The sequence below is a fragment of the Serinus canaria genome, chromosome 10 (genome assembly GCF_022539315.1).
Source record: "Serinus canaria isolate serCan28SL12 chromosome 10, serCan2020, whole genome shotgun sequence".
NCBI classification, from domain to species: domain Eukaryota; kingdom Metazoa; phylum Chordata; class Aves; order Passeriformes; family Fringillidae; genus Serinus; species Serinus canaria.
In genome coordinates, this window is record NC_066324.1 from 2,909,206 (window position 1) to 2,924,505 (window position 15,300).

General features: G+C 48.4%; 2 protein-coding genes across 2 annotated transcripts in view; both read right to left on the reverse strand.

Moving 5' to 3' along the window:
• Window positions 1-15,300, reverse strand: part of MTFMT (mitochondrial methionyl-tRNA formyltransferase) — a 431,560-nt gene that overhangs the window by 392,348 nt on the left and 23,912 nt on the right. The gene's annotated exons all lie outside the window — the stretch shown is intronic.
• Window positions 4,899-6,916, reverse strand: LOC103816235 (gonadotropin-releasing hormone II receptor-like). The gene is made up of 3 exons (XM_009090181.4): window positions 6,410-6,916; window positions 5,943-6,144; window positions 4,899-5,694 (listed from the first exon to the last, which is right to left on the reverse strand). The coding sequence occupies exons 1-3, from the start codon at window positions 6,914-6,916 to the stop codon at window positions 5,288-5,290; spliced, it is 1,116 nt and encodes a 371-aa protein (XP_009088429.3). The 3' UTR covers window positions 4,899-5,287.

Consider the following 15,300-nt stretch of genomic DNA (forward strand, 5'->3'; position numbering starts at 1 on the left):
AGCTGGCAGCTAAGCACAAATCCAAAACATAGTTACTGCACTGCTATGAGGAAAATTCACTGTATCCTGGACAAAACCAGCACAAACATCTACAAGGCTAGATCAGCCATGATCTGTCTTATCCTAGCTTACTGTGCAGATTAGACAAACTCAGGGTTTTCAGCATCAATACTGAATAAGGATTGTTCTTACCAAACTGGGGATTTGTTAGAGAATACACCATGTGTAAGTCAGTAATGCAACATGCACTGGGCAATGCTCTGTCCTCTCTCCTTTCTGTCAAGTCATTTGTGTTTGCAAAGCAACCTACAACTGTCTGAAACAGAAAAAGGAGCAAAGCACTGTCTTTTGATTAGTGACTGGGCATGGGGTAACCCCATGAAGACCCAAGGATTCTAGGCAAAGAAAAGTCAGGTGCCACAGTTCAGTCTCTCAGTGCAGCCTTAAGCAGATTTGATAAATGCAGATTTTCATTGCACAGTGAACCCTAAACACAAAAACCCCAACTCATCACATATTTCCAGCAAATGAGTCTGTGATTACTAGCTTACTCATTAATATTTCAAAGAAAATCTCTTATATTTCTGATGTTGTTCTGGTACCTAATTGCCAGAAATAATGTCCTGGTAATCAAGTTTTTTAATTCAAAGCTGAGAACAAGTTCATTTACAGCAACCCCTCTTCTTGGTGACTGGAGCTAGACACATTTATCCCAGTTAATTTTGCTGCCAGAACAAATTTATTTATTCACCATACAGCTTGCAAAACAAGAACATTATAATCCAATTCCCCACTGCCTTTTACAGCCCGTTAATAATGCTCACTGTCAAAGGACACTGCAGCCCCTCAGCCCAAGAAGTGTCTGTGCTAATTATAGCAGAGATTTGCAATTAAAATATACATAAACAAATAATTTATTGTGCAACAGATTCAACTACTTTATAGTTTACTCCTTGATATTTCAGTACAGAAACTTGGGGTTTGGAATGTGCATAGGGGTCATGGGAATATTTGCTTATATTTGTCTTCCTCAGCGTGTTATATTAAATGTTGTGCCATGTAAATATACAAGTTTAGGGAGATAATGGGCCAGCCAGAAAACCTGGAGGTATTTTATGCTGTCTAAAGGGTACTGCTTTGTAAAAGCCTGGTTTGTTTGAAAAAAAGCCCATCTTTTGGAACAGATGGGCTGTTTGGGGCCCTTTGGAGAAGGAGGAGGTTGAGCAGCAGTTGTGGGATGGCTGTCTGCTGCACTGCAGAGAAAGGCACAAACCTGGGAGCTCCTGAGCCAGATGAAAAGAACACAGCAGGGATTTAAAGCTCTTTTCTTAGGGTTTCTTTGCATAGGAAAGTTTCTGAGAGTAAGCAGAAGTAATAATAGTTCCAGGCTATGTCCCCAGAGAGAAAGCATTGTGGGGGCTCATGGCAGACATGCACAGTCCAGCTCTGCAATGAAATCAGCAGGTATCAAAGGAAAAAAAACCAAACAGCTTTTTCTGCTTTGATCAGTTTGAATAGACCCCCAAAAAAGGAGGTGGTTTCAGGTGGGGGCTGAGTCCTGATGGATGTGTCTGCAGTATCCCTTGGAGAGCTTGTAGCCCCATTCCTCATGCTCAGGCCTGCAGGGATTCTGGGCACAGCCTCATCATTGCTTCAGCTCCACAGCTGTGGAGCGAGGCAACGGCAATGGGAAAATATTTTAAATACATTTAAGGTGCTCAGATCCTACCTAGCAGCCTGGCAAAATACTTAATATCCTACTCCCACGCTTGTTTTCGGAGCTCCCTGCTGATTTCAGCATGTGTTTCCCAACGTGGCAAGGGGCAGTCAGCTGGATTAATGTGGGTATTGTGCTGAGTAACTAACAGTATTATGAATTAACCCAAGGTTTGTGTTAGCCTCTTAAGCCACTTGCGTGGCTCTTTGAACATGCACAGTGCTATAAAAACACTAACAGGGAATGAATCAGAATTTCCTCTTGAACAAAGGGCCGCTGTGTTTGAAGCGGGCGGCCCAGGGTGAGGTCAAGGAGTTGTAAAATACAGAGCTACCTGCTCTTATTAATATGTTCATTACATTACTCTGGTGAATATTAAGGAATTGTTACCAAATCAGACAAATCTGATCCTGGCTGGGATTGCAAGAAGTGTGGTAACTGGTATTTCCTTGGTGGGAATGAGCAGGTTTTGAGGAAGCGGGAGAATTTTCCTCCAACAAGCATAAATAGATAATAAATATAAAAAGTATTTTTTCTCTCTATGTTATATATATTTATATACAGAGATCTCAGGAGCCAGCTGAGGAGAAGGGCAGGTGTTGTTGGAGACAAAGGGTTTGAGGCAATGGGAGAGAAGGAAACACCACAGAAAGCAGGAGCACCCCTGGGTTGCGGGGGGAAAGCAAGACCTGGGGATTCATGCTCCTAATAAGTGATGCAAAAATCTTGTGCTTTCTAAAGTGTGAGCAAATACAAGAAAATCAGAATCAGAAATGCAGGAGTATACAAACCAGGCCTGGGCTTTGGTCTACCTCTGGCAGGACCCAGACTGATCCCAGCTTCCCCAAGGGAGGTGCTGCCCACCTGTTTGCTCCCCCTTCCTGCATGCAGTGGACACATGACTTAGCAGCACACGTTTCCAGTGACATTTTCCTTCTCTCATAAAAGCTGTCACTTTTGGCATCTTGCCCACACTCCAGACTCCACAAGATGTCACTTTGAACACCAGCAACAGGAGGGTAGGTGTGAAAGAGATGGGCAAAAGGAGCAGCACTGCAAGAAATCCCAAGGAATGTGCCATGCTTCCCCTAAGGACTAAGGTACATATGCTTGCCAGAATTTCCATTTTCCTAATCTTCACACAGATGTTTTCCAATCTAAATTATTGTAAGATCAGAGTCCTCCTAAAGCCAAACCCATTTTGCCTTCTTACTGTACCCATGGGGTGTAAAATCCTTCCCACAAGGAAAAAAGTATTGCTTCTCAGAGAAGACCTCTGAGCTCTCCCATTGCTGGGCAAGAGGAGACGTGTATGAGCAACGATGTATCTGTTCTCTCCCACTCAGCAAAAAGTGGATGAAGACAATTTTCAGTAGATTAAAGACACTTTCCTACTTAGTCAAGGCTTGCCAGAAAACCAATGCACCTTCAGGGTCTGTCTCCCATCAGTAGTATAAACAAAGAGACCAAAGGAGTGTCTGATGAATAAATTAGCTTCCCCTACTGCAAACCATTCCCATCATCCTCAAGAAGCCCTTTTTTGCCAGTCTGGCATCAGCCCCCCCGGCTCTGTTAGCATTGGGTAATTAACTTTGAGCAGAACGAGGCCAGGAAAGCCAAACTGTGATTACGCATATCATTGGAGTTTGGATCCTTCCTAAATGGCTCATGCTTTTCCCCACCAGTTGGTCTGGGCTCCTGCAGTTCTAATTGATTTTTTTTTCTCTCCTTGGGCTACACGTTTAGCATAAATAATAATTAGTACCAGAAGGGTACCATGGCTGGATACCCATGTGCAGCTCAGCATCACTGTGGGCACTGTGGCTCCCTGTGTCCTCATTGCCCAGCCTCAGCCAGCCTGCAAGAACTGCTTGCCACCCCTCTAATTTCAATAATTTGTTAGCTGGTGAACTGGGAGACCAATGCAGATCCTTTCTGGCTGATAGGGAGCCAACACCTCTTGGAAACAGGGTTGAGAAAAAGCCCCTTCAGTGCCCAAAGGAGATTTTGTTTTCTAGAGGGAAAGACATCTCCCAGCTCCCTACACACGCAACCACAGCAAGACAAGGGTTGTTTTTAAGACAAAGCTCTTCCATCCTGATAAAGTCCAGATGCTCATTCAAAGCAGCAGTGGCCACAAAAATAGCCAAGAAACTGCCTCCTGCCAAGTCCAGAGCTCCTGAGCCATCCAAAGGTTTAACTAAACTAAGAAAACAACAACCCACCTGGCTAAAAACTGAATTTCTCTTCAAAAGCAAACCCCACATTTAATAACAATCATCAGAGAATGAAAAAAAAAAAATCCACTATTTCTAATTACCTGGAAAGGACAACACAGTTGAACAAACCCATCTCTTCAACCCACACCCAGAGAAGAAACTTCTGCCTTCACAAGCAACTTTTGGCACAATGGTAGAAAGCAAACAACCCATGTTACTCACCACAGCTCAGCTGATCCCTCCAGAAGCCCTCCTTGCCCCCATTTACCTCCATCTGGCACTAAATGTGCTGATGGAGCCCTACCAGCTGCATCCCATCACTTCCATCACTGGGACACCCCGAACAGCCCCTGTGGGGTGGCTGTACTTGCTCTGCTGGGGCAGAGCTGAGGGGCTGGTGTTGCTTAGGGCAAAGCAAATGTGTCCAGTATGTGGCCTGCAACCTGCCAGCCTGTGCTCTGGGACATGGGGACAGAAAGGTCTAGGGGGGCTGGGCACTGTCATGTCTGGTTCTCATTACCCCAAGTACTGTCTCTACTGATTTGCCCTCTGTCCTACAGAGCTGCTGTGTAATGATATGTCTGTCTGTCTGTCTGTCTATACCACCCCCTTCACACCAGAAAATAGTAGCAGGGACTGTTTTCCCTTCTGGCTCTCTTCAAAAGAGAGAAGATACCTCACTCCACCCCACTGTGGTTCTTTGTACCACTCTTGCCTGAGTCCCTCCACCCCCACAGCACTCCCTCTCTGCCCACCATGCCTAGGGCATGAATGCCCCTGCATTAGTCAACCTCCAGATATTTTGATCTTTCCCAGGGCTTGTCACACTGCCATGGGAGACCCAGGCAGATTCTGAGTCAGGAGATCTGAAATTTCCAGAGAGCTTTTCCTACAATGGGTGGAGAAAAAGGAGTGAAAGCCTGTGATCACACCTTTACAGGCTCAGGGTGGAACCATCCATGCAGCTCTACAGTGCAAAGGGCACTTGAAGACCAGCTACTCCAGAAACATGACCCTGGGCCACAGAGGAGATGGTAAATTTCCTCCCAGAGGTTGATGCTAGAAGTGTAGAGAAGCTTGATCCCTCAACCAGGACTGGAGCATGTGTCAGGTACAAAAAGGATGTTTTTCTACTTGACACAGCACTGCCAGAATCAGCAGAATGATCAGAAATACCCACACATTTTTCACCCTGAGTACGGAGAGGAGACACCTTCTCATTTTCTGGCCAGAAACCCTCACCTACCAAAGGTGAGTAGGGAATCTCATCATGACAGTCTCCAAAATAGTCCTACAGGACAAAACAGTCCCAAAGCTGTGCTTGCCATGCCCTTGTGGGTACATCTCTTCATCAGACCGTGCTGACAGTTGTCCCGTTGGAGCCCCCTGATGCCACCCCACCATTGGCAGCACCATCCTTGGTGTTCTTCTCTGAGGCTGAGATGGGTTTGTGTCTCTTTTGCCTGGTGATGGCGGTTTCAATGCCCCTGAGACACAACTGCACATCCTCCCGAAAGGAAGGGGTGTACAGTCCATAAATGATAGGGTCAGTGCAGGTGTGCAGCAGGCCAAAGAGGAAGAAGCTGTGGTTGACATACTCCGGCATCTTCTGGATCATGGCTGGCTGGAACCAGTACCACAAGCCCAGGAGATAGTAAGGGGTCCAGCAGATGATGAAGGTGGTGACAATCACTATGGTCATCTTGAGAGTCTTCATGCGTGCCTTGGAGATGTGGTCATTTTGATTTCTTGTCAAACCTGCCAAGGAGAGTCAAAAAGATAGTTGAAGATAGGGGAAAACCAAGACAACATAACCATCCATGACTCTGCTTCTGCCAGAGAGGGAAGACCATCTCATAATCTGGTCCATGTCCCACAGGAAGCAGAAGACAGCAAGGACTGGGGTCAATAAGTTTGTGCAAAACTCCTTAGCTTTCAAAGGATGTTCTGACACACTGAACAACAATTCCAGGATGGAGGACATTAAAGGGCTGGGATCTACTTACCTTTATTGACCTTTAGCTGCTTGCTGATCTCCCAAAGGATCCGGATGTAACAAACGATCATGACACTCAGGGGGGTGATGTAGAGGGTGGTGAAGGTGAACATGTTGTAGACTGTTTCCTCCCAGTGTGCTCGGAAGCTCCCATGAGTAACACACTGGGTGAAATTCCTTCCTGGGATTGTGTTCAGGTGGAAGATGAAAAGCTGAAATGGAGAACCAAATAATAACTCAGAGAGGATTTGGAATAGAGCACCACATCCTGGAGATGCTGCTGGCTGTGCATGGAGAGCACCTTCCTGCTGGTGTCAGACTGGGAGACAGGCTCTGGGCACCGAACTCACACCTTATTCTGGTGCCTGTGGAATCCATGGATTGGGATGGACTGGCTGGGGATGTTGGGATGGAGAAGCCCTTTTCCAAAACCACCCCAGCCTAGGCAAACTCCATGGGGAGGACCCTGAACTTTACCTGGGGCAAAGCCAGGAGCATGCTGCCAGCCCAGGCAGCACGGAGCAGCATCCCATTGCGGCGGTGAGCACGGGAGAACGGATGGAGGATGGCTGCGTGCCTGTCCAGGCTGATGACCACCAGTACCAGGGCAGCAGCATACATGGCAAAGAGCTTGAGGAAGTTGAGGATCTTGCAGGAGATGTCCCCTCCATACCACTGCACTGTCACGTTCCACGCTGCGTCCAGGGGCATCACCATCACTGTCACCAGCAGGTCAGCCAGCGCCAGGCTGAGGATCAGCGGCTGCACGTGGGATTTCCTCCTCTTCCTCAGCAGGCTGCCCAGCACCGCTGCGTTGCTGCCCGCTGCCAGCAGGAAGAAGATGGCTGTGATGATCACACGGACCTTGGCTGCTTGGGTGAACCGGGGCTCCACCCAGTACTGGGGGTAGGCAGAGGCTGAGACATTGGTGTCCTCCCGCGTGGTGGGGCAGTGGGGAGATGCAGGGAGCTGCTCCTCACTCATCCCCTGCTGAAACACAAGCAGCAAAGTCAATCCCATCTTAGGGGCTGGGTAGTGCTGCAGCTTTGACAAAAGTGGGGAGATGATGGGATCTGCAGTGGAGGTACCAGCAGCAGTCTGTCCCATTCTGTCTTGTCCCATCCTGTCCCTGCCTGTCCCCTCCCTGTGTTGCCCATTTTGCAAAGTCACTGTGTCCCCCCACCACGGTGACCCAGCCTGGCCACCCTCTCTGGCTCACCCCTGCTGTAGCTACTGTGACTGCTCACACAGACATATATTTTTAGCTCTTTGCAAGGTGGCTGAGCAGCTGGGAAAGCAGGAGTGGTGGCCAGGACCATGAAACCAGTCACTGTCTGCCAGCATCCTGCTGGGAATAGGTCATACCAGAGCTGGCTGAGCCTGTGCTGGGGCAGCTGTGCTCGGTTCAAGGACTCGTCCTTCCAAAGGGGGCTTGGAAGCAGGGCTCAGTTTTTTAGAAACCCCACAGCCCTTCCCATTAGTGTCATAAACCTTAATGATCTACCTCCATTTCAAGTGCCAGATCTGGGGTCACGGGTAGGAGCAGCTGGGGGTGACCAGGCAGGAGAAGGGGCATCCCACATTGTCCAGAGTCTTACAGTGGCTCTTGGGAGAGGATCACAGTGGCATTTAGGAGGCTGGACCTTCCCAGGACCCAAGCAGCACCAGCACAACACCTCTGTCCCTTTCCCTTCTGGAGGCAAAGCAGGAGGAGGAGGGAAAGGTAGAACCCTCCCTAAAACGGGGGTGGCTGGGGAGTGATGAGCAGTGTGGTTGTCCCCCACGCTTGATTTCATTGCCCTTTTTACCTGAGTAGAACTCACGTTTTAAGGACACACACTTTCAGCTCCTGTGGTCACAAGCTGTTTACAGTCCCAGCTGCAGGTACAGCACATCTCCTACTCTTTCAAGCACCTTCCTGTTTGCTGATTCCAAAATAAAGCATTCCTTACCTTTGTACAAATAACAGGAACAGCAGTGATCAAATCTGTCTCCCCATTTCTGCAACAACACCTTGCAGCAATGAGCCCTCCTCCAGCCCCACCACCCGTACCCTGAGCCCCCTTCCCCTTGCTTCCTTCACCCCTCCCTCCCCAAAGACCAGCTGAACAAACAAGCAGCAAAAAGAAAGAACAGCTAAAAAGTACCAAGTTGCTTCTCTGGAAGAAACGAGAAATCCGTGTGCAGGTCAGGATTTATCCCAGCTGATGGGAACATACCTGGCATACGCATGCCCTGATGCTGAGAGAAGATGCTCCGTGTCTTTCCCACGGGTCCCCCACCGCTGCGGTGCTGAGTCAGGATGCTCCAACGTTTCCTTGCATCAGATCCCTGCAACAAACCTTGAAGCAGTAAAATTTCCCCTTGCAAGCAGGCAAGCCAGGAGCGACGCTGCTGTTAGCACAGGCATATGCAGGCATCTGGAGATGGGAATGCTGCTGCAAACACCCCCTGGACCTGCAAACCAGGAGCGGGGCACACCGAGGTGGGCACTCATGGGCAGCCTGGCTCAGGCAGTCACCATCAGCACTGCCCTTGTTAGCTTAATGAGCTGCCCACTTAATGAGCAGGCAGCGGGGATGATGACAAAGCTGCTGTAATGCAAGAAACAGCCAAAATTCAAAACATTGTGGCCAAACGTGGCTCTATCAGGGATAAGTGCCAACACTCCCTGTACTGGTTTGCTATAAATACAGGAAAATGAGTTAATTATCCTGGGAGTTAGTGATGAACGTCCCGTTGCTCAGACAACCGAGAGACTCACAGACACGCGCACACATGCACCTCAGAGATGCTCCTGGACCACACGGGTCCATGGAAGCATCACAGGTACATGCTTGGACTGGAAATACTGCAAGGAAGGAATTAATAAGGGGAAATGTGGTTCATTTTGCCATTTTAATGAATACATTTTTTTTCCTACAGTCTATCAGTTCCCATCTTGTTCTTTCTGTATTTCTTGCAGCATAACACAGTGAGAGGGAAGGACCTTGGGAGGGACAAAGAGCTCAAAAGAGCTTAAAAAATATGAAGTGCAATGCGAGGATGGGGAAGAAAACTGAGGACATCCTGCTCTTCTGGCCAGCAAAGGAGCTGCAGGGGTGAAAGAGTGACAGCCCCAAGCCCTGCTGGGGCCAGCATTGGCAAACACACCCCCAGGGGCTTTACTGGGACTTTAATTACACACAGATAGACTTTCACATTTTCCAGGCTATTAAATTAAAGAGTACGTGGTATACAGGTCCCTGCAGATCCTGGGCTGGCAGAGGTGGCTCTGCATTGTTCCCCAAGAGGAGGAGATTCCCTTTCTGGAATAGGTTTTCCATTATTAAAACTACTCCCACTTATTTCAGGAGGAAACGCCTGAGCTCTGAGGGTGGTTGCACCATCTCTGAGGCTGCTGGCTGGCAGGAGTGCTCCTGGGCACAAGCAGAAAACATATTTTCCCCTTCTCCAATTTGACTCTTAAACCTTTGTGGGTTTAAGAGTCAACTTGTATGGCAGAAGGACCAGCTTCTGAGACCCAGGAGATACTGCAGGCACTGGACCCTGTTTACCCTGGAATCCCCTAAACTCCATCACTTCTGCATGGAGCTGCCAAAAGGGATCAGGATGGAAACTCTGCTCAGAGTCACAGAGATCAACTCCTGCATCTGAAGTGCTTTCCATACAGGGGGAAAGAGGAACAAAGACCCTGCTGGCACTGCCAGCGAGCACCAGCCAGCCCTGCCACAGGGGATGGGAGTGTCCCCATCACCTCCTTACCTGATAGGGGCATCACCCACCAGTGCCTTGGAAACAAGCCTGGCCGTTAGGGGACAAATACCACAAAATCTGCATAGAAGTTGGGTAGAAGCCTATTTGTTCCAGCAGCCACCTCCTCCTGACATTAGGTTCCTGCTTAAAGCTGAGATTAATTAGGCCCCACACATTCATCCTTATTTTCCCTTTCATTTAGCCCTTTGCACCTGCACAAAAGCAATTAAGTAGCAAGTCAGGAATGTATTCCCTGTTTGTCCTTCATCCTGGCTGAGGGCCTTCATGTCTAGAAATGTCCTCTCCATCCCTGGCTGTATGATGCAAGAGAGGGACAGGATTTTTCTTGGGAATTGTAAGCCTTGCTCATGCCACAACAAAGCCTTTAGTCCCTGTTTGGAGAGGATTTTTTTAGCATACCATCACACAGAAATGTCCTGGGCATGCATTAGCAATAAGTCTTATTTTAAGGGTGGGGTCCCTTATTGAAATGTCTGCTTTTCTCCAGCATTTGCACAGTAACCCCCTTGTGTTTTCTTTCTTTTTTTCTTTTGCTCATCTCCTCAAAGGTCAGTTTGGATGTTGTCTGCATGGCAGTCTTCAGCCGAATCTCTGAACACTGGTTTAACGATCAGAGGGTTTTGGTGTCCAGGATTAGGAAACAGTGCTGGCAGGCAGGGCTTGTTTCCATACATCCCAGCTTGGCTCTTCCCGAAATCTCCTCCTCTTGGGATGCTGCCCCAGTACATCCCCAGAGCTGCAGTCCAGTGCTGGGTCATGAGGGGACAGAGCTTCCCCCAGCGTCTCCAAATAGGACTGATCACCCCAAATCCACATGGACCATCCTGGGATGCTGGAAAAAACAGAAATCAGGAACCACACTGGGTACTACAGTCCCAGTGACAATTTCTGCACAAGCAAACCTCAAATAAAAATGCAAGTGCTGTATTTTTCCACTGTACACCCTGTATATACTGGGATCTATCTCATCAAGGGAGAGCAGCGTGAGATATAATTTCCATTAACCTATAGCAAACACAGGGCAGGGAACCTCATTCTGTTTATTCTGATAAATCACTGCTGGGCTGGGCTTCCCAAAGAGAAAAATTTGTATTTTCCTCTCTGAGAGAAACTCCAGCTGCTGGTTGTTGTGGGGGGTGAGGATGGAAGATTCTTCTGCTGGACTCATCACCCACACCCTCCCCCCAGGCAGGTGCTTCTGCCAGGCTGGGTGCCCAAAAACTTCCCTTTATTCAGAAAACCTCATAATTTCAGAGTGTTTTTAATGCTGACTCTTTCCCCCCTTCTCCTCCTTCTCCAAACCTTGAATTGTCTTAGGAGCAGCTCATCCAAGGAAATTTTTGTCTCATACTGGACTCGAAACAGAAAGTCTAGTCAGGGACATCTGACATGCAATGTTTTTGTGAGTAAATACCAGCGTCCATGAAGTCATTTCCCGGGGTTAGAAATGAGCTCACCTCTGGAACAGCTTCTCTTCTTACCCAAAGTTCACAAGTCAATTGATTGGGAAGCTCCCAGTTTTCAGCCTTTTCATTAAATAACAGCATCATAAAAATTAGCACGGTGCCACTGTGCTGTAAGTTACAAACAGGTCTGAAACAGGGCATCACCCAAAATTCCCTAAAATCTCTGCAGCAAAAGACAGAGACACAAAGCCCAGTGATCACCGGGGATAAACCAGCACCTCATTCTGCCTGCTCAGCCAGCCCTGGCTGCTCTGTTGAACCTGCCAAGGAGGGATGGTAATTGCTGCCCCTCCTGGGGATAATCTGGGTCACCCCATCCCCCTCCTGAAAACCTGTGTTTAAAGTAGAGGGAGGGATCTGTCCTGCCTTCTGGGCTCAATTACTTGGTAAGCTGTGCCTTTAGACCATTTCTTGGTGACACAATGCTCTGTTTCTAATTCAGCTTTGTGTATCAAAACCTCACTAATAAAAATCTTTCTTGGGGGTTTCACACTATGCGGCAGGGGTACCAGGAAAAACATGCTCAAACCTGCTGCAATTCCCACCTATTAATACCCCTGGCTGGTGCTCCTGATGCTGCTGAGCTCAGATGTCCAGAACATCATTCCCAGTGATTCACCAAATTAACATCTTTCCAGGCAGAGCAGCAGCTCTCAGGGTCTTTCTTCCATCTTTCACCAGGACATGTCAACCTGAGTAACATTCCCCTCCTCATCTCTAAACTGGAAAAGAAAGGGTATGGAATTTATCATCCCAGACCAAATCCTGAGGTCAAGCCTCAAGAAACATGGTGGGATCTGGTGCTGAGCCCTTTCTGCTCACCACCAAGCGATAAAACCTGGTGTTGTGTGTGCATCACTGCTCCACTCAGCTGAGCTTCCCCACAGCAGCTTTGCTTTCTTGCCCAGGCTGGAATTTATTTTGGGGGAAAATTATTTGGGAACTTTCATCAGGTACCCCAGTCCCCAGTAAAGCAAGAAAATCACCCATGGAGTCAGTGGAGGGGCCATGGGTCCCTTTCAGCTTCAGCACATACTGACCCAGTCAGGGCTCTCACTGTCCTAACGGGATAATTTTTTTGAGCTGGAAGAAATTATGAAATGCCAATGTTTTCGTTGTGACTAACCATGGAAGTGAACAATTTTGCCCTTGTTTTTGGACGGGGTTTAGTTGCTCTCCTTGCCTTTGCCTTCTGTGCCCTCTTTTATCCTCTGCTTTTTTATTCTTTGTGGGACCTGTCCATAGTGTTGCTCCAAATGTCCTCCTCCCTCCAAGCTCTCAAATAGGATTGTGTGTCCCAAGGCCATATTTTAGTGCTCCCTTTGGATGCTCCCTCCCAAACATTGGCCAAATTCAAGGGCTGCTCTCCTTTGTTACACTGGGGGAGAAGTGAGATGTAGGGAAAGCTGACATCCCTGTGGGACCCTTGGGAGTTACACAGGGCTTGCAGGAGCAAGAAGCAGGGAACACCAACCCTGATTCCTCTTTCCCGTGAGCTCCATAATTCCAAGCAGTTCTCAAAGCTTAAAGATACTCCTGGATGAACTTTATGCAGGCACATGATCCTTCTCTATGCTTTTAGGAAAGGATCAGTTTCTGGGTGGGGAGAGATACCATCAATGCTGAATTTGATGAGCCAGAGGGATATAATTTCTGCTCCCCAACACTGCTTTTACCCTCCCTCAAGAAATCTGCTCTGAGCCAAGCTATGGGGCTCTAGGATGCCCATGACTATCTCTTAGGATGAGCATTAGCGCTGACATCTCCCCCCATCCAGATTTGGCTATCCAGGGAGGTGTTTCTGGGAGCCAGCATTCAAGTTGCTCCTGCTATTTCTCTGCAGAAGTGCTCATCTCCCATGCTGCCTTCGCAATCTGCTCCCTGCAATTTTTGTCTCAGATGGGACAAGGTGCTCACACCAGGAGCTGCCAGGCCTTCCTCCAGCAGCTCTTGGCCCCCACCAAACCCTCTGGTGTGCTCCCGGCAAACACACATTTACCCTCCAGTGAAAGCTGATCTGGACACGTATTCCAGGGGGAATCCCAGCAGTGCTGGAATTAGCTCGGCAGAGACCGGCTTTTCCAAGCATGTCCTTGGCATAGTGCATGAGGTCATGAGATATTTTACATCTCCGGTCGCCCCCATGACCACAGGCACTCCAGGAAGGGGAGGCATTTCCATGCTCTCTTTTGCCAGTGGGGATGCTGGCAAACCCTTTCTGAGCTAAAACCTGGGGGTGGATCAACCCAGATTACCCCAGCCCAGGCACAGCTCTACATTGCTCAGTGCAAAAATTAACCTGACAGAAATTCCCACATGGTTCAACAAGGAGTGCCCACTACCCTCATGGCTCCATCTCTTTCTGTCCTTTCCATGTAGAGGCTCGTCTGAACACTAAAAAACACTTTTTAACTCAAAGCTTCATTTTCACTGCCATCACTGTTGCCTCTGGTCTGACTTACACAGCCTACACCTCTCCAATGTGCTGCCAGTGCAATCCCTGCAAAATAGGATAAAGACAAACTGGAAGAACCAAGCCTGCCCCTGCATACTCAGGGATGAGGTGGGATTTGCTGGATTTTAGGAAAAACTGGCTGATGTTTTGCTGGTGTTAATCACTGCAAACCTGCCCACTTCAACTTGGTTTATAGCAAGAATATGGAAGAAAAGGCACAAATGAGACCAGGGATCGCCATCTCATGTGTGGGAGGCTGCTCCCCATGCCAGCATGGGTGCACAGCCTGGAGTGCATCCCAGCCCAAATCCAATACCCATAAACAGGAGCAATAAATCAAGGATTTCTTCAGGAGCAATTAATTACTCAAATCAACATGGACTTTGACACAGGATGGTCTTTGTCCATCCAACCCTGTCCAGAGCTAAAGCAAACAGCCGGTGGACTGTGGGAGCTCTGCTCCTGCCCTTCCTTTGCAGTGTAAATGTCCCCATTGAGGTGCTGTCCTGGCTTGGACCTGGCCACATTCCCATCACGCCTGTTCCCATCCTGCGACCACTTTTACATCACTGATCAGAGGTTGTGCAATAGCTCAGGCCCTGCCACATCTGTGGGCAGGATGTTCCCCACACCATGGTGCTGCCCTGCAAGTGTCCCTGAGCAGTTAATGCTCCAGGGAGAGGCTGAGATATCTATTATTCATGGAGGGCTTGAAAATAATGCCCTTCTCCATCTCAAAGAGAGTTTCTAAATGAGTCAGTATTCTTATCTTAATTTCCCCAGCTCAGACACTTAATTAAAAAGGAATTCGCTATTGAGGCACTAGTGGTTCTCTCACAGCACCATGGTTTTTGCCTCTCCAAGCTCTGATGGGAAGGAGGGACAGCAGATATGGCCATGGCACCTAGGAGGGAAATACCAGTGGGACCCTTCTGCAGTCCAGGACATCCCAGTGACCAGTGAATCCCTCCCCAGGGTACGTGGTTCTGTATGTGTGCAGCAGGGTGGAAGGTGACAGTCCCTGGGCACTCCAATAGCAAATATGGCCTGCAAAAGCACTAGCAAAAGCCCTTTTCCTTTACAGATGGAATCATGGAACAGAGGGCACCCTCTTTTACATGTCAGGAGTCAGTTGTGTTGTGTTGTGCTGTTGCCAGCAGATATGTGGGGACTTACCCCCTGGAAAAGACCCCACAATCAGCACAGACACTTACTGCCTCCTCACTCCTGGCTCTTTCACCACTGCAGAAAAAGCCTTCCTGAGCTCCAGAGCTAAAATCAGTCCTTCCCTGGATCCTGGCTCTCCTAGTGTCCCCACTGTGCGCTGCCTTTTTGTATCTGTTCCATAAATGATGTTTATGTAGCTGAGCACTACTGAGCCCCAGTAGAAGCTTTAGCTCCCAAGCAAATCCTTCCAGAGGGGAAAAAGGTCCACTCACTCCTTTTCTCCCAGCCATAGCCTGTAAATCCTCATCCACACAACAAAAACAAATTCCAGTAATTCATTTTTTTGGCTCTTTTCCAAAGATTTTAGGCAGCTGCAGTGCAATTTTGTGCTGATGAAGCGGTGGAGGAGGGCTTAAGTGAAACAATATTGTGGTGGCTGCAAGGTTTGCTGGTGTTTCAGAGCTCAGAGGGAACCTCAGGGACCTGCCACATCTCCAAGTTCC

What these genes read in the sequence shown, in the direction of transcription:
- LOC103816235 (XM_009090181.4), bottom strand. Translation starts at nt 6,916, where the DNA reads ATGAGTGAGGAGCAGCTCCCTGCATCTCCCCACTGCCCCACCACGCGG. An exon ending in TGCTCCTGGCTTTGCCCCAG is followed by an intron (nt 6,145 to 6,409) that starts GTAAAGTTCAGG and finishes TCTCCATTTCAG; the next exon opens with CTTTTCATCTTCCACCTGAA. An exon ending in GCAGCTAAAGGTCAATAAAG is followed by an intron (nt 5,695 to 5,942) that starts GTAAGTAGATCC and finishes TCTCCTTGGCAG; the next exon opens with GTTTGACAAGAAATCAAAAT.